The sequence below is a fragment of the Camelus dromedarius genome, chromosome 1 (assembly GCF_036321535.1).
Source record: "Camelus dromedarius isolate mCamDro1 chromosome 1, mCamDro1.pat, whole genome shotgun sequence".
NCBI lineage: Eukaryota > Metazoa > Chordata > Mammalia > Artiodactyla > Camelidae > Camelus > Camelus dromedarius.
The window spans coordinates 57,396,265-57,414,862 of record NC_087436.1 but is presented as its reverse complement, the minus strand read 5'-3'; the positions used below and the strand labels follow the sequence as shown (position 1 = coordinate 57,414,862).

The 18,598-nt window shown below is 41.6% G+C and overlaps 1 protein-coding gene across 3 annotated transcripts in view; it reads left to right on the top strand.

Moving 5' to 3' along the window:
* Positions 1-7,979, top strand: part of GRID2 (glutamate ionotropic receptor delta type subunit 2) — a 1,267,385-nt gene extending 1,259,406 nt beyond the window's left edge. For all 3 annotated transcript variants that reach the window (XM_064484830.1, XM_064484825.1, XM_064484834.1), the window contains 2 exons: positions 2,647-2,887; positions 5,538-7,979. In XM_064484830.1, the coding sequence (XP_064340900.1) occupies positions 2,647-2,887; positions 5,538-5,960 (664 nt within the window). In that variant the 3' untranslated portion in view covers positions 5,961-7,979. The remainder of the gene's footprint in view (positions 1-2,646; positions 2,888-5,537) is intronic.
* Positions 7,980-18,598: the final 10,619 nt, after the last annotated feature.

The following is an 18,598-nucleotide window of genomic DNA, read 5'->3' as shown; positions in this document are numbered from 1 at the left end:
GGATCCGTTTACCAAAAAATTGTGTTAAGCATATTCAATCAATAAATAGGTGCCTGCTCCGTATCAGGCAGGGAGGAAGATGGTTAATTAGCACGTGTTCTAGAAAGGGCAGCCAGCATCCATCAAGCAGCCACAGACAACTACCAATGATGAGCGCCATGAAGAAAGCTCTCCCCTTCCGCAGACGCTGTAGGGCGGCGGGTGCAGGAGGCAGGGAAACTCCAGCTCGTTTTGTACCCAGATTCTCATTAAGAAAATGTGGCCGTGGTGTCCTTTTATCTTTATATGTACCTGTAAGTTCAAATTTGAGAATTATTTCTTTTAGAAGTGACTGTAATTCTTCCTTCAAGATACTCGGCGGTGCGCTGATTACCTAGGTCTTTAGGCAGGCAGGTACAGCGTTTGCTGACGTCATCTGAATGGTATCCATAGAGAAGCCACCCAGGCAGCTCTGGTGCTGTGACTACACGTGTGTGGCAGGGCCGCAGATGCCCACGAGGAGTTGCTCCTGTGGCTCAAGGCACTATTTCTCAAGTGTCTTCCTCAAAATTTTAGCTCTCCGGATTATTAATACATGTTATGGGGGGAGAAAAATGAGAAAAGGGAATGAAAGTCAGATAAAGTGGGGAAATGCTGAATTAAACAAAATCATACAAGTTTTCTTTTCCACGGGTTTCTTCTTAAAGCTTTTAATAGGCAGACTTCTTCATAAATTTCCAAGAGGGTGTTTTTCAAAGTTGATGGCACAGGACCTTTTTCTTGCAGAAGCCCTCTTGGTGCTAGTGTCCCTTGGACACACTTTTGGATATTCTGGAAATGCAAATGACTTTATCTGGAATAGTGGCTGGAGTAAGGGTGAAATATAATCCATAAATATGCATAATCATCTTAGTAAATCCAGCGAATCAAATGTACTGCCCTTTGGGAGCAACACTCTGAAGCAACAGAACTTTTAAACCCATCAACTTCATAAGAAGAAAATCCAGGCTGTTGAGGGGGGCTCCAGTGCGATGTTGGTCCTGGAGTGTCAGCAGAGGGCGCTAAGGGTGAGGCTGTGGGAATGCCCAAAGGAGATGACGGGGACCAACTCTCCACCATGTAACTGACTGAATGTTGATCCCTTCTCCCATGTTATCATTTAGCTCATTCTCATAGACACGTGGATGACATGAAACAGGTAAAAAAAAAAAAAAAAAAAGGTAACTGAAGTGAGTTATTTACTCCTTCCAGATAGGCTTGGTTCTTCTCTGTAAAGTTTTAAGCAGCCACTCCCCAAGTAATCTAAGAGCTGGGGCAGGGGTACAAGTATGGGTCTACCTATGCTACATCTCACCATGTAAAAATTATAAATCAAGCTAAGTACTGTTAGGTAAAATACCTGCTAACCTCTTAACTTGACAAATACACTTTCGTGATCTCTGGGAAGCCAGGTTTGAGTTTCTAATTTGTGACCAGCTAGGAGTTCTGCGCAGACCCAGTGGCCCAGGGAGTCAACCTTTGGTTCCTCTTCCACCTCCGGCTCTGCTTTGGGCAGTGAGGGGTCTCCCACACAGAGGTCTGTGCACCTGAGCTTGCAGATCGAGTTCTGTCCACACTCCTCAAACACCCGTTTGTAGACCTGTGTGCACCCGTGGCTGTGGGATTTGCTCTTGGGAGTCATACATGGGAATCGGCCTTCACGAGTCCTGGGTGGGCGCTCGGGCTGTTTGGGCAGGAAATCCTAGGGAGCCTTGAGGATGGTACACAATTGGCCAGCTCATGACCTGTGAGGAGGGGTACAGGTGGAGAAGGCTGGAGCTGGTCTTAGGTAGAGCCCAGAAAGTGTTCGGAATTGAGAATAAAACTTCTATGAAAAATCACACTTTATAAAAGCTGCAGTCTTTGCAGCTACCCCAGACTCTCTCCAGGGGGAGAGAAGAAGAAAGAGGGTATTTCTTATTTGAACTGAACTACTTCTGAAAGCCTCTGGTCAACTTTTCCTCTTGTTCTCCAAGGTTAGATTATTTCCCCTTTGGCATTAAAAGGAAACTCGAGCAGTTGTGTGAAAAACCCAAAATAGTGTATTTTATCAACTTCAAACTTGTCCCAAGGCTTTCTCCCTCACTGTGTTAAATAATAGAAGTCTTTTTAATTGAATTTTTTTGTGTGTAGCATATGCTGGGTGACATTATGCCAGCATCTTGCTCTAAGCAGCAAAACATTCTTCATAAAAGCGTTAAGAGCCAGAGCGTCGCTCTGCATGTAGGGAAGAATGCAGAACCACAGCAGCTTGAAACCACATAAAAACAGCGCCTCCGAAATGTAATTGTAAAAACACATTGCGACAAACCAGGGCAGGGGGGTTAAATATTTAGGATTATGAAATGAACCCCCCAAAAAAGGAAAAGAGGAGAGGGAGGGAAAGAGGGAAGGGAGGAGAGGGGAATGGAAGAAAAGAGAGGGGAGAGCACTGTGGCACACGTCTGTCTATAGAATCAAAGCAATAATAATGTTTCCATCTGCAGGCTAATATGTGTATTCATTTCCCTGGACAGCCACCATCCTTCAGAAGTGGGAGTATTAATGATGAGTATTAATGGATGAGCCGTGGGCAGAGACAATAAGTATGTCTGCAGTAATGCATGATTGTGTGTTTTACTCCCCAAGGATCCTGGAGCTTCAGCAGAATGGGGACATGGACATCCTGAAGCACAAATGGTGGCCCAAGAACGGCCAGTGTGACCTGTACTCCTCAGTGGACACGAAGCAGAAAGGAGGTGCCCTGGACATAAAGAGCTTTGCAGGAGTTTTTTGCATCCTGGCTGCTGGAATTGTCCTCTCCTGCTTTATAGCCATGCTGGAGACGTGGTGGAACAAGAGGAAAGGCTCCAGGGTCCCATCAAAAGAGGTACTTGATTGAAACCTTCAGCGCTGGGTTGAGCCAATGCGCGGGTGTATGTCCAGGGAGGGTGATCACGAGGAGAGGGGACGGGGTTGGGGTGGTCTGTCTGTCTTCTTTCCTGGAAGAGAGAACAGACATTTGTGAAATGTAAAAATTGGTAAGCCCGCTACCAATTTTCATTTTAAGACATCCCAGATAACTGAAGAGGAGACCACAGTGTTTGAAAGACTGACAATTTCATGCGCCGTTAATGGGCTCTGAAATTGTCCCAAATCTCAGAATGGACCTTGAGTCCATGATTTTCTTAAAGGCTGTGATTCCCTTGATCAGTTCACAGAGACGCTGATTATTTTCTTTCCGTTAGTTGTTTACCTTATACGTACGTTACTTGTGCCTCTGAGATTCGGTGCTGCAATAAAACAACCAGTTTTCTCTCACCTCCAGCGACTGCCTCCCCCGTCTGTATGTGGCTCTGTAGAGCTGGGCATGTTTTCAGCTCTTTGATGGCTCTAAGTTTAACGAGTCCACACCGTGGAATCATCTAGAATTCAATTTTTCTCCTTTCCTTGTGAGTCAGCTTAACTCCAGGGCCATATTAAAATTTTTCCAGAGATCTGAAAGAATAATTTCAGAGTTACATATAGTATATCTTTTAAAGTGGCTTGTGCCTTGTTTTCATCAGAAAATGTGGGATTTATAAATTATCAGAGACTATCTGAAGTTGAACCACTTGATTTATTTATCCTACTTCCACTGGACTAAAAAGGTGAACATATTTTAAATAATGAAATCTTATTCACTAAAGTTTCACAAATTGAAATGAAAAAACACCCGGAATTTGCTGAATGATGTGACTGGCTGGATAGTTTCCAAGAAGGACAGTTTTCAACTTTCTGTAACTAGACCTTGGCTAATGCTGCCTGAGCAAACCCTGAGAGGATCTGCTTTAAGACACAAATACAAATGGCTTCTTATTTGCATATGAATTTTTGCATATTAATATATTCTTTCAAACAGATTGTTTTCTAAAGTTGTCTGAGGATTCCTTTCTACCACCTTATATGCAAAATTGATCAGCACCATTTATAAGAAAAAGCTTGGCTTAGCAAAGATAAATCTTAGCTTCCTACCTGTCTGAGTGGTCATACACTCTAAATTAGTGGCGTAGAAACGAAAAATTAATCAGGTTTTATTGTAGTGTTTTCTTTGTGGAATAAACTTCTGGTATCTCTCCTGACATTGATTCAATGCAAAAGACCACATTAATGCAACATTATAGCCGAGACTTCATATTCTGAAAAATCTGGAAATTAAGGACTCCCGAAGCTCCTTATATTTTGAATTACTATATATGATATAAAATTTTAGCATTATTATATCTATTGATGGATGACTACATTATAGTTGCTGTGGGAACCATAAAATTCTATCTTTCAACCCTCTAAAGTCTCAGTGATAATATTGCATTAATGGATATTTTTATTGGATTTTGAAATGAGAAAGGAGAAGGAAAAACAGTGATGCACATCAAAACAACTTTCACTGAGGAGCGCTATAAGAGCACAATGAAAACATACACTCTCCCTTCTAATTCATGACAGCCGATCCAGAGCATACGAACAAATGTTTTCTCCTCTTATGATTAATAGATATTTTTAAATCCTCATAAACTCAATTTATTGAACTTAGCTGTAAATAAGACAGATGAAAAGGACAAGTTTATCTCCTGCCGGTTTTATTTTTCAAATATTGGGCTTAATGCTCACTTTTAGTGAAAATCCTAAGGGATTTATGAATTAGTTTCAACTCCGGAGACCTGAGGTTTTATTCCCTTTTTCTTTATTAAGCATTTCTTACTAAGACTCCATTAGTATAGCTTAAAGCATCTTTGATTTAGAGGCCATTTCACACAAACCTGGCCCTAAACTGGAGCTGTCACTTACCTGGCCCTAAACTGGAGCTGTCACTCACATGCCATGACACGAAGGGTCTCTAAAGCTTCCCGTGCTGACCTCTCAATATTGCCTCATTCAGGTACTAGATAGCTCGAGTGTATGAAATCCCTCAATTAGAAATTGATTCTCCTGTGTTGCTCTCTCTAAACAATCTCACATACTTCTAGCCTAAAGAGAAATAACACTTTAACAGTCACTAACACTTTAGGGTGAACTAGCATATCAGCATCTCCAAGCACAGAAAGTTAAGGTTAGGAACGAGTAGTGGAAAGGAACAAAAATCCAATTGGGAATGAAATGCCTGAAGCAGGAGGAAGCATGCATAATGAAGAGGTGGGGGTGGGGGGTGAGTGACCAAATCATACTTTTTCTTTGTGTAAGTTTGCCTGGGTCTGTCCCTGCTCTTGTAAAAGGCGCTTGCCCGTCTACTGCTCCTGTATTTTGTAGTTGCATGTGGCATATGCTCATTTTAGAACTTTTATTGCAAGAAAAATGTAGATATCTCAGAATCCTATTGGTACCCCCAGAACCTAGCACAGTGCCTGGCTCATATTAGGTGCTCAGTAAATATTTGTTAAATGAATAAACTCCCAAGTTCAGTTCATTACATCTCATGTTTGCTGAACTACTTTTTATTTATTTTTTTTAACCATGGAAGCTAGTACTGATGAGAACCTTATCTTCTTTTTCTTCATCTCCAGGATGACAAGGAAATTGACCTGGAGCACCTCCATAGACGTGTAAATAGCTTGTGCACAGATGACGACAGCCCCCATAAACAGTTTTCCACCTCGTCAATTGACTTGACCCCTCTGGACATTGACACTTTGCCAACACGACAAGCACTGGAGCAAATCAGTGATTTCAGGAACACTCATATTACCACCACCACCTTTATCCCAGAGCAGATCCAGACTCTTAGCCGCACACTGTCAGCTAAAGCTGCCTCTGGTTTCGCTTTTGGCAACGTGCCTGAGCACCGAACTGGCCCTTTTAGGCACAGGGCACCTAATGGGGGCTTTTTCAGGAGTCCTATAAAAACAATGTCATCTATTCCTTATCAACCAACTCCTACCCTGGGGCTCAATCTGGGCAATGATCCAGACCGAGGCACCTCCATATGAGCCGCAAAAAAAAATCTCTTCACTGTTTCTTTGGTAGGACTCCCTTTGCAAGGAGCGACTGTAATATTGTGGGACTAACATGGATGTAACTTTTTTTTTTTAATCAGGATTCTTAGTAACAATTCTAGTTCTCTCTCTACCTTCTCCCTCCTCCCTCTCCTCGATTTCTTTCTCTCTCTTTTTCCCTCTCTTCCAGTACATTTCCCTACACTTCTTTTCATTAGTCAACTTGTTCCCCCAGCAGGTAGTATGCTAGGATCTTATTAGTCCGCACTTCATATACTGTACTTCAAGTATAGGAAACGTGCACTGAGTATACTCAGAGTATATGCAGGATGAATTTTGCATAAAGGCCTCTTCTGTAACATTTCTGTTTTTAAAAATATAATTGCAATAACGTCAGTCTTTCATCATCCTTCAGCTGCACCCCAACAACGCTCCACTGCTGTTGAGTGTCCTTTAACTGTGGACCAAAGGCAACCCCTGCAGTGTTTATAGAATAATTTCCAGATCATTCAGGCCACATATTATGAGAATGCAATTTTGTAGGATTACAAAAAAGCCATCAATATGCCAGTCAAGACTACAGTTAAAACTACTCTTGCACTGCAACAGTGCATATGACCTTTATGTGATTGTACAGTATTAAAAGTTTTTTCTTATGTACAGTAAACTTATCATACGGCAGCAGCCTCTATTGTGTTAAATAAATTAGTATCTCATCTATATATACATATATATGCACCTATATAATGTGTATATATATATTAAAAGGCGGCCATTGCTATTGCAATTCATTTAATAAAGCTTTAGTTTAAAAAAAGAAGTATTGTATACAGGAACTATGTATAGTGCAGGGGGTCTTTTCAGTTAGAAAAGGCAGGTTGCTTTAATGTTATTCTGACTCGCATCGTTTGCCAACAGAAAATATTTTGTACTTTTGTTATTAAAACATCCAGGGCGATTTAATATGTGTTCCTAGATGTGACTCATTTGAATAGGTTCTGCATTTGTTAGTCAGCCGTGTATAAAGCTAACCTTGATCATTTTACTTTTAATTAATTATCTGAATGGAAAAATGCTATTAGCTAAACCACGTCCACCACAGCACATAGAGCTCTATACGAGTTTAAGCGTAGATCATTGAAGGTGAAGAAATTCTCTTCCAAAGCAGTAAGCCAATCAATACAACTGTAGCTGGGGAGAGATGGGAGCCCTTAAGAAATATTGATGTGGCCTTAATTACTGTCCTACATTATCCTAAAGAAGAAAACAGAATAACCACGCTGGGCTCTCAACTTAACCCCCTTTTTTATTCAGTTCTATTTGGAGGAGTTACGTATTTTTTACATTAGTGCCAAGCGTATAAAAGAATGACAACAAAAAACAGTGCCTCTTTGTGCACAACCCTTTTGAAGTAGCGTTCTTACCTGTTAGAAACGTAGGCTGAACTTTGTAATCCTTAAATTAAAGTGTGGTTAAGTAGGAAGCAAGAACTTATCCTGTGTTTTTACGTAGCCATATCCTTATTTTAATCTAATTCATTCCGTGGCTAGGATTGATATAGGAATCAACCTATGTGATTTGCTTTAGGAGAAATTAAAAGGTATATTCTTAAGGTATATTATATTTTGATGCTAATTCTGTTCTGGGGAGCATCTTGTACTGTCACTGTTTTTGTACTAAATCTTCAAATATTGTCTACTGTGTAAGGCAGAAAAATTTCTTATCATGCAAAAAGCATTTTGTTTCCAGGGCAACAGTAACTAAGTGCATGCACAACTTGTTTTCCCTTGTAACATTTATGATCTCATTCACGACTCTGATTTTAAAACAAAAAAAATCTTTACAACGAGCTATATAGGGACATACCAGATGTTGCAGTGATTTTAGCTATCAACAAACTGTTAACCATGTACAATATTTAAAATAGGCCTATTTTGATGTTATCGCCTATTATACAAATACACAAAACACTTTTTGGAGGCCTCAGTTACGAGTGGCAGAGCTTTCTGTGTATAATTTGTCTAAATAATTTGTCTAATAAAAATGTTTTCTAAACTTGCTCTCATACCATTGAAGTCTTAACTATACGATTTGAAAATGCTTCCTCTCTCACAGATAGAACTGAATTTTTCTAAAAATTTATCTCAAATTAATTAAAGCATAAAACACGTTAAGTTTTGTGAGCAGAAGGCTGCCAAAAATGAGTGACTCTTTAAAACCAGTAGTAAATGATGTTCTGAACCGAAGAAAGAGTGCCTTTCTGCTCTTTGGGCTATCTGAACCAACGGTATGTTTGTTTTCCTTTCTGGATGTCTCATGAGCACTTTTTTTGGAAAGATTTATCCTGTGTTGTGTGAACAATGCAACCATTATAACAACAGCAGGATGAGGGGCTGGTACATTAAAAAAAAAAAAAAGAAAGAAAGAAAATTAAAGGTAATTATTAAACTGAGAATTTATGTATTAATAATTGCTTGGCTATTAGGGAAATATTCATCATGCTGAATCTACTAATTGGGAAGTTGACTCCAAGATTATTTCTAATAGTGTTATTTTCTGCACTTGAACAACAATATTTAATTCTTCTATCATTTAACTCACTCAGTGGACATATATCTGAAATATATTCAGTTTAGATTAAAATCTCTGCTTTTCTAAAATTCCATTAAAATGATTTTTTAAATGTTGAAACTGAGAGGAGCTGTAGAGACGGAGACTTAGCTCCCTCATCTTACAAATTACAGAACATAAGATGCTAAAAAGCTGTGACTTGCCCAAATGTTTGACCATCTGAGACTTAGAACTGGGCCTTTTTTTTTTAACGCTACCAAGCTTCAGTCACATTCACACAGGCCCTTGTGGGTTGTGAATTCTTTGTAGGGACGGCTCAGGGACAATGCCTCCACCCGCTCCTCTCACCAGGCTTAGGCTGTGAATCTCTAGAACCTTCCTTCCTTGCCAGGGACCACTTAGAGCATCGATTCAGCTGCTCGTTTTACAGCTGGGAAATGCGCAGCTCAGGCTCCATCAGGTCACAGCCAGTGGCAGAACTCAGGCCGATCCTGCTTCTGCCTGGCGCTCCTTCCTCCGGCCCTTTGCTTGCCCTGCTTCTCAGCAGCCTTGCTATTTCAAAACAAGACAGACACCTTTTAAACACATCCTTTCATTCCCCTCAGAAGTCGAATTTATTCCACTGCTGAATCCTTAAGAAAACTGGTTGTCACCGTCAGCCACGTCAGAACTTACGCACAGGTGTTGGTTTAATCATCCGCTAGGAAACTGTAAGACCGCCTTTCTTCCTCACACACATCAAGCTACAGGCAACTTGTCATTTTCTTAATTATGTTATTTTTCATCTCTTTTAGTTTGGGATTGGTTGTCAACTGAATAAATACTTTAAAAAATAGATTTTGCTGAATGGTACTTTGCTTCATCAATTAAAAGGGAAAACAAAGATGAGAAGACCCATTTGTCCTGCACAGCACCTTCTAAGCTGCACAACTGCATAACAAATCACAAGACTCTGTAGTGAGAATTTTGGAGCGGTGGAACACATTCTGGATCATGAATAAAGTAAATAAAGCAGCGCTAATAACTTTTGTGCCGGTAAACACAGGTTTATCCTTAAACATGCATCTCATGATAACTGATAAAACACAAGGGGCTCACTAAACGTTGGCTTCCTTCTAGGGTGTTTTTATTTCTAAAAACCAAATCTTTCTCCAACCTTTGTGGTCAGATATTGATGCATGACTGGCAATTATGACATTTTATAAAATAACTTCAACAAATTTAGTAGACACCCTCTCATGAGGTAGCATATATGAGCTCCCTCGGGTGGAAATGACTTACCTGACATTGAAAAATCAGGAGATGAAGCTTCTTAGACTTGAGAGATTTAATTCGATTCTATTCGCGTCTACTGAAGATCTATTATGTGAAGCCACGGTGCTGAACACACATCACTTGTATGTTCAGGGATGGGACTGGATGTGTTCCACCACCCAGGTCTGCCCTTCCTCTTATCAACACGCAGGATACAAAGGCCACCTTACAGAGGTCCTGAGGTGGCAGAATTAGTCACCCCAAACCAGTACCGTCCTCTTTGGTCCTGGATGATGCATCTGACTGGACCAGTCCATCCCGGTAGTTCTCATGAGCTAACTGGAGTCTGCCTTCTTGGATTCAGAGTCTCTCCACTAAGACTTGGAAGTTTCCCAAGATGCCGGACCATGAGGCCAGATTTTCAAAAACATGAAAATTACCATACACCACAGGCAAACTGCTATGTAACCCTTCCTCCTTGTCAATACCTGCATAGGACTCAGAGACAGACCCCCTAACCCCGGGTGTCCACAGCAGAATGACACAGACCACGTTAACTCACTGTCTGTCCCTGCAGGTCTAACCAGTTGTGATCGTTTGAGTGCTAGTGTTTCAAATAATTTACTTCAAAGGGACCAAACACAATAAATCTTCTTTTCTATTTTCATAAACTTTTATTTGTACTGCAACTCAGGCTCCTGGTTACCTGTCCTGTCATCTAAGACACCGGACACAGTTTGACCTATGATTCTGATGAAAGTAAAGGGTTCTACAGGCTGCCCACTGTGGGGACAGCTTCTGCCCACACACCTTTCCCGCAGAGTAGCAGCGTCATGGTCCTGCCCTGCTGTGCACTGCTGCACGGGGGCATGGGGTCACTCCACCACGCGGTGATCCAGCCCGCCACGGGGCCAAAAGCAGACTGAATGAGCTGTCTCTCATTTTCTCACCTGACTTCTCCTAACTTCTATTTTTTTTCCCAACAGTTTTCATTTCTTTCCACGTAATATTAGTAACAAAACAAAAATTGTTCAAATTTGGGAAATTTTTTCATATCTAAAAGCTCTACCCTGACTTGACATTACATACAATTTAGGATAAGTGTCATCTTTTGACTGATTTTGCACATTTCTAGACTTTCTTCCCAGTGAGAAAAGAAACTGGCTGTTTTGTCTGCACAGGTTACCTCCCTTGTTCTGTAGACGGAGCTCTCCAGCCTTTGTGAGGAATGAGGGCCTGGATTCCCTTTGAAGAAACCCTACAGGTTCGCATCTCAGAACTGGCAGCATATTTCCAAAGTCTCAAACTATCTATGACATGATAGAAAATCCACAAAATTTTTAAGGCAACATTAATTATCATTAATTAAAAACTAATTAAGCTTTCATAGCAGCTGTCTTAGAAGAAGAAACGTATGTCACAACATCAAAGAACAGTACAGTGTCAGAACCAAGAAGGGGTAAAAAATTACTGCTTTTAACAAATATTTTGCCTGCCACAGATTTGAAATAGAAGTAGAAGGCAAACAGTAATTTTTAAAGTTGTTATATTTTCTTTTCTAATTGGTGCTACTAAAAAATTTTAGGAATCAAGTAGCCTTTATCTGTGGCTGTATTCAGTTTAAACCTTAAACGTCAGTATTGGACAGCAATAAACAAATCGCAGTTTGCTTATTCACTATATGAAAGGCTCACATTATGGAGCCTTTAAGAATTAGTTATTCTAATGTATAATAAAGTAAGATTCAATTAGCAAAGATTTAAGTTCTATAAAACTTCAGAATCAGCCGCTTCATGGAGCATGGTGTGCCTACACCTACTTTACACCAGGTAAATAAGGAGCTGACAGCTGAGAGTTTCCTCTTCGGAACTGCATTAAAGTTGACTTTCAAGTTGAAGCTAGCCCTTCGTTAATATCTGTTTATAAAAGTTGGCTATAAGGTTTGTTTTTAGAAATCAAAGCACAGTAAAATTAAGTTGAACATAGAGGTGTCACATGCCCAGCTGTCTAATTGGACTTTTTCGCCCTAGAAATAGTTATTGAATAGCTAATATGTGCAAGTACTTGGGTAAACAATGTTAAAAAATACTTGAAACGTTAGCTGGTAGATGGATTATAGCTACAGCATATATCTGATTGGCATAATTGACATTAGATATCAAGTGCAGAACTTTCACACATAATGTTTTTTAATGAGTATATTACTTCTTTCCAAATGAACAGATTAAGAATAAAAATTAAAAATAAGCAGTCCAGGAGGACAGACATGTAAATGGGGCTTCCAGATTCAATTCTGCACAATTAAGCATTTTAAAATTTACTGCTCAGAATTCTCCACGGAGATGTCGTGGTAAAAATGACTGTTCACAGCCCTTACACCCTTACTCATCCCAGCAGGAAGGAGGCAGCTGAGCGACACGGATAATCCAGATAAATGGAAGGTGGCCCCACTGAGATTAGCACGGGAGAGTTAGAAAGATTATAACCAAGGGGGAAGGGTAGAGCTTGTGCTTAGCATGCACGACGTCCTGGGTTCAATCCCCAGTGCTTCCATATAAATAAATAAAGAAACCTAATTATCTCCCCCTCTACAAATAAAAAAACTTTTTTTAAAGATTATAACAATACACAATGCCTTCCCTGCTCCCTCACTCACCCCCTACCAAAATAATGATTGTTCAGAAACTAAGCAACGTGTATACACAACCACCTCTCACATGTGTAGCTTCCAAAGTTTCCAAAGTTGGTTGTCCAGTTAACATAGTAAGTCCTAGAATACAGCTCAATCACCAACAATTAATATATTTTAATTCTTCCCTGTTTATCATAATTAAATGAAGCTTTAAATTCTTACTCCATAGTAGTGATTTTGTATCTCTTTTTTTAAAAAAAAACTAGTATTATAATGTACATAGTACTAATGTATAGCAGGGAGGCTGCAGAGAGATTATCAGGAACAAGACAATCACAGAAGATCGATCTGCCTATTGACTAACACTATCTGAGCACCTACTATGAGCAAGGCACCTAGGGCAGAGCTTTCCCACCTCACGTGCCAAGCAACAGCCTGGGCCAGCAGGGCTTCTGGGTGCTGAGGTGCTGGTGCCCTCCTCTCTCAGGGTGGTGGGGCGGCCCCTGGGCTGGAGCTCTGCCCATGAGCAGTTCACTTCATTTACACCTGGACTTTGCTAAGAGAGCTTCCAAAGCTGGGGAAGTGAAATATAAGCTTTTGAAAAATTGACTAAGAACTCGTGGTTCAAACATCAGAAGACAAGATTATAAATTATACTGTAATGCAGAATATATTTAATTGTCAAATTAGTGTTACTGAGAAAATTTTCTGTGAGGGGAGAGAAGAATGAGGCTCTGTGACTGGGACGAACATGGAACAAGTTGCAATTTTGCCTTATCACAGAGAAGATGGAAAAGCCAGAGAGCCTCCAAGGGTCTCCCAGTGGGGGCCATGGAGCAACCAAAGCACAAGGGTGAGCAAGAACGTTCAGAGGAGCGGTGCCCACGATGTCTGGAACGTGGGTTTCCTGACAGGATGTAAAGCTCGAGTGAGACTGGGGAGAGCCTGTAGGCTGGGCTCAAGAGATTACACTGTGTCCCGTTCATTCATTCATTCATTCATTCATGTACTCAACTTATGTTCACTGGAGTCCTACTATGTGCAAGACATTATTCTAGGTGCTGGGGATACTGTAGTAAGCAAGGCAGAAACCGCTGCTCTCATGGCATTTACAGTCAACTGAAGGAGAGAGACAATAAGCAGGATGAATCAGGGACATATGACGTCTAGGAGATGAAACGTGCTGTTGAGAAAAAACAGAGGAGCAGCAGGAAGGCCAGAGTGAAAGCAGGGATTTGCTATTTTAAATAAGGTGGCCAGGGGAGGCCTCACTGATAAGCTGACGTTTCACTGAAGCCTTAAAGGGAGTGAAGGAGTTAGCCATGTTGCTGCCAGGGGAGAGAACATTCCAGACTTTGGGAATAGCTAGTTTAAAGGTTCTGAGGTCAGAGAAAGGCAGAAGATCAGTGTAGCTCGACCAGAATGATTGGCTTGTATGGGAGGCAGGAAACCATTGGTGTGTCTTGAGCAAAATGCGATGCTTGCTACTAACCCAGCAGGTTGATTACAAAGCCAAGTCTCCTATGACAGCATTTTGAGTGTTATAGGGAGCGGTATGAGGGGCCAGTTGCTGGCCACGGCTACATTTGCATTTCAGCCCTTGAACCGTCAGAAGGAGACTGGGCTGCTGTTCACAGAGGCTCATCATCATGGCGTGTGAGAGACTTCCATTGTGGGCACTGGGGAGCCACTGAAGACTTTAACCAAAGGGAAAACATGCTCTTAAAGAGATGTCTTAGAAAATTAAGCTAGTAGTAATTCAAGGAATGGAACAGAAGAGAGGTCAATTAAAGACTTGTGCAATAGCTCAGGTGTAAGATGAGCTCTGTGGGAGCCCAGACAAGAAAAGAAGGGAGAGATGGTGGATACATTTTGAAGGAAGAATCAAGAGAACTTGAAGATTAACTGCATATAGCATGAGAAAGGAAACTAAATCAAACAGGACTGACTTTTCAAGTTTAGATGCTAGAAAAGTGGAAATAATTTTCCCAAACAGTGCTAATGTTAGAAGAATCTTTTTTTTTTTTGCTCTGTTAATCTTTATTTTTTCTTAAGTTGGGAGGTTTTGGTAGAAGAAATCATAGAATGGAAAATTGTTTGTTTTCTTTCATTAGAAGCTTGGATGGTGGATTCTTAACAGGTGGATTCTTAACAGGTATAGCGAGAGTCCTTGACTTTTAAACTGTGCTCCCCAGATTCCAAGGGTTTTCCTCATGGGGCCGCCGCTCCGCTGAGGTGGGGCCGCTGGGCTTCAATCAGAGCAGCCCTGCTCCTGTCTCTTCATATGTTTGACTTCCAGCTACGACCTCCCTCACACTCTGAACGGCACAACACTGACACATGACCCAAACCTCAACTCGGGTGTTTTCTGAGGCAGTCCACTGTAGCCTCTAACAATTGTAATTGCCTGATGGTTCGATTATTCTTCCTCACGGCTGATCTTTGCATTGTGTTGAAAGCTGTCCCCTACTGGTCCTTTGAAATGCTGCAGAACAAGCTTCATTTCTTCTCACGTGACATCGCTCATGTGGCCCACACAGTGGATGCCCAGAATGGACCAAACTGTGATATGGTGACAGTGTCTCAGATCCTGTGACAGAGACATAGACCCTGTATCTCCAATGTCCAAAGGAGCAAAGTTCCCTTGCACTCAGGCTTGCTGGAACAAGCATGGAGCAGACATACCTGAACAGAAAGCCCAACGAATGTTCTAAATACAGGTGGCTCTTCTAAAAAGAACGAACTAAAATTAGCCCAAACATTACAAACACCTGCCGTGTGAAAGCAGGGGTACTTGGCACCATAAGTCAAATCAAATACCTGTAGACCAACCGTGCTTGGTCCCCGCAATTGCTGTGTGCTTTTGGTTCTGAGTCTATTTCAGGGGAGTTCGGAGAGTTCAGAAAGCATCGCTAACACAGTTAAGTGAACTGAAAGAACAGAAAGTCAGGTCTGAAACACTCATCATCACCAAACCTACACTTTGAGTGTTTAAGCGGTGAGCTTTCACCAAGCAGGTGCCATTGAAAAGACTGATTTTGTTCTGGATGGTGTCTGCCAGCTTTAACTCTCTCTCAACACTGAGGTTATGATAATGGTCTGCTTTTAGGAGGTCAAAGATGATTTCCTGATTCTAAGGGGAAAAAAAATGTCCTATATCAAATACAAAACCAGAAATTGGTAGTATATGTCTTCATGAATTTAGATAACTGTGATAAAACCTGCTTTTCAAATTGTTTGAGACTACAATTGCTTAAAATTTACTCTCGCTCCAGTCTCATTTTTAAAATAAAAGCCGTGAGTCACACGCTCACACACACACACACACACTAATCTTTCTTTCCTATCAAAGAAAACAGCACAGAGATTGTGCACACAGGTTGTCTTAAACATCTATACAATGAGAGGATTTCAAGGTAGTTTGCAGAGACACATTTTCTGAATTGCACTTAGTAAAATACAAGGCATATCTCCCCAGCTACAGTTATCTCAAATGTAGAGAGGTTTAATCCATTCTCATCAAAAGATTAAGCTTCCCATTTCTGCTACAGTTCTCATCCTTTGCAGACCAGTATTTATGTTCTCCTAAGTACAACAACCATGGGGAGGGAGGGCATGCTGACCAGTCCCAGGCAAAGTGCTGGGCACCAGACACCACGTGTTTCACTTGATTCTCACAAAATCTCTGCACATCTGCTAGTGCTGATACTAACTGAAAGTTTAGAAACAAAACAAAAACCTAAGACTCCGGAAAGTTAAGTACTTTGGCCAAGGACAGACAGTAAGTAAGTGACCAAACCAGAATTCAAACTCACATCTCTCCGACTCAGAAACTCGTAGCCTTTCCACCCCAACCTCTGCTCCCAGGATCGGAGAGCCTTGGAGAGGAGGGAAAGGGTGCTGCTTTCATAGCCCCTCACAGCTGTGAGAAGCTTTGCACTCCTGGGATTCTTAAAGATCTACTGGTCCTCACTAGCTGATATGTTTTTGATACAGAAATTGCAAATAAAATATTCATAAAAGATGAATGTAATAGGTGCGTGCATCAGAGTAACCTAGAAAACATAAACAGACTATGACAGATTAGTGTCTGCCCCAGAGTCTGCTCAAAGCCTGTCCGACCTCCGGCTCACCCTCTTCATCTCTGCTAAAAGTGTCAGCGAACTTTCTGGTTTCCTTCCCCTCTTTTTTTGTAAAAATTAGGCTTATTTATTTATTTTGGGAGGAGGTATGGGGATTGAACCCAGGACCTTGGGCATGCTAAGCACACGCTCTACCACGTGAGCTACACCCTCCCCCTCTTCCCCTCTTTCTTAGAGTTCCTTCAATGGAAACATTAGAAAAACAAACCCCTACTGAGCGCACACACTGCTCTGTAATGCCCCTTTCCTCCGGCCCTACAGCTATGGCAAGTTCCCTAAGCACCTAGTAGCCTCTGCCAGGAAACACTGCAATCGGTCTTCCAAGCTTCACTTTTCTCTAGCTCACTCCTCCCATCCACCGTACTGGGTAATCTTACTAGATTTCTCAAGTCAGGTCACTCCATGGCTTAATTTTGTCACAATATTTCTACGGCCCACAAACCAATGGCCAAGCACCTTAGCCAAGAACTTCTTCTGGCGGGAAGTTCTTCTGAGCCTTCGCAGAGGAGCAATGTTTGAGCCAAGGAGGTCGGATTTGGACAATTAGACATATGAACGGAGGCTGTAAAAGCGATGTGCAGAGAGGGAATGGGAAATACAGCTGACAAGTGTTGGACCAGGAAGAAGGCTAGTTGGCTTGAAAGAGGCGGGGCTTATGGAGACAGACAGAAGACAGGATGGTCGGTTGACGCATTCAGCAACTGTATTCTGAGACTCCATTATGTAAGTGGCAGGATGCCAGGCGCTGCAGTACACATAAGCACGCAAGACTCCCGAAGCTGCAGTGGAAGAGACATCGTGCACATGCATAATCGCCACATGAGGCAAAGTGTAATGCGCTCCGTAAAAGTGATACAACGTATTATAGGAATTCAGAGAAGGGAGAGAAGATTGTCCTCTAGAAACCCTTTCATTGAAATACAGTGGTTTTAAATGATACATGATAAGTAATTTAAAACAGTCCAGAATGTTTTGCAAATTCAGAGAAAGGCAAGATCTTTTCTCGCCAGGGTGATAAAACCAGGTGTCTTCGTGGGAAAGACAGTTTTGGAGTGGGGCTTATAAAAGAGTATAATTCCTACAAATATAGAAGAAGACATTTTTAGGTGAAGGGAAGGATACCGTGGAGCTCACAGAGGAGGAAAACGCAAGGCACATTTGAGAAAGAGCAAATCATTTGGCTGCAACACACGGCCCATGAAGAGCAGTAAGGACGCAAGACGACAAACCTATAAAAATCAAACCCAGCCACTTACCTAATGTTTGAGTCTCACCCCTTTTATAATCTACCCCATTTCTGAACATCTGTGAATATTAGAAATAGGACGGTGTTTACAGTCTACTGGGGAAAACAGGCAATTTAACAGGCGATGACAACAAATTGTGGCAAGTGCTATGGTAACGGAAACGCAAGGGGATTTGCAGCCCAGAGCAGGGCTAGGAAAAGCTCCCTGGCTGGGATTCTGAGCTAGACAGCCAGGCAGAGGAGACTGGGGCTGCTCGGCCCAGGAGACCAGCATATTCCAGGTCCGGAAGCCAGAGGGCAAGTTGTGTCCCAGGGGCTGGAGGAAGTGGCCTGAGCTGGAACTTAGAGAGAAAGGAGACTATCAAGAAAATGAAATGAAGAGGTTGGGAGCGAGCCTTGAAATGCTTCATAAGCCACGTTAAAGACTTTATATTTTTAAGGAATAAAGTTCCAGGCATCACTAGGTAGAGTTTAGAGTGGAGTAGTGGCCCGATCATATTCTTATTTTAAAGAATCAGTCTAGCTGCCCCAGGAGAAGGTTTTGGAGTAGAGTGAGATCTGAGGACGGCAGACCAGTTTGGAACGTCACGTGGCGATCAAGGTGGAGCCCTAGTGTCTGGTCGTGGCAGCTGGGAAAGGAAAGCGGTGAGAAGAGTGTAGAGGGAGTTGTGCCAGGAACAGGTCTGGGTCTGGGCTTGAGGTATTTTTTGAAGTATTTAGTGTAAGTGAAATCAGGAGACATAACAAAATCATCCAAATAATAAGTGGGTTTATTTTGCAGAAAATA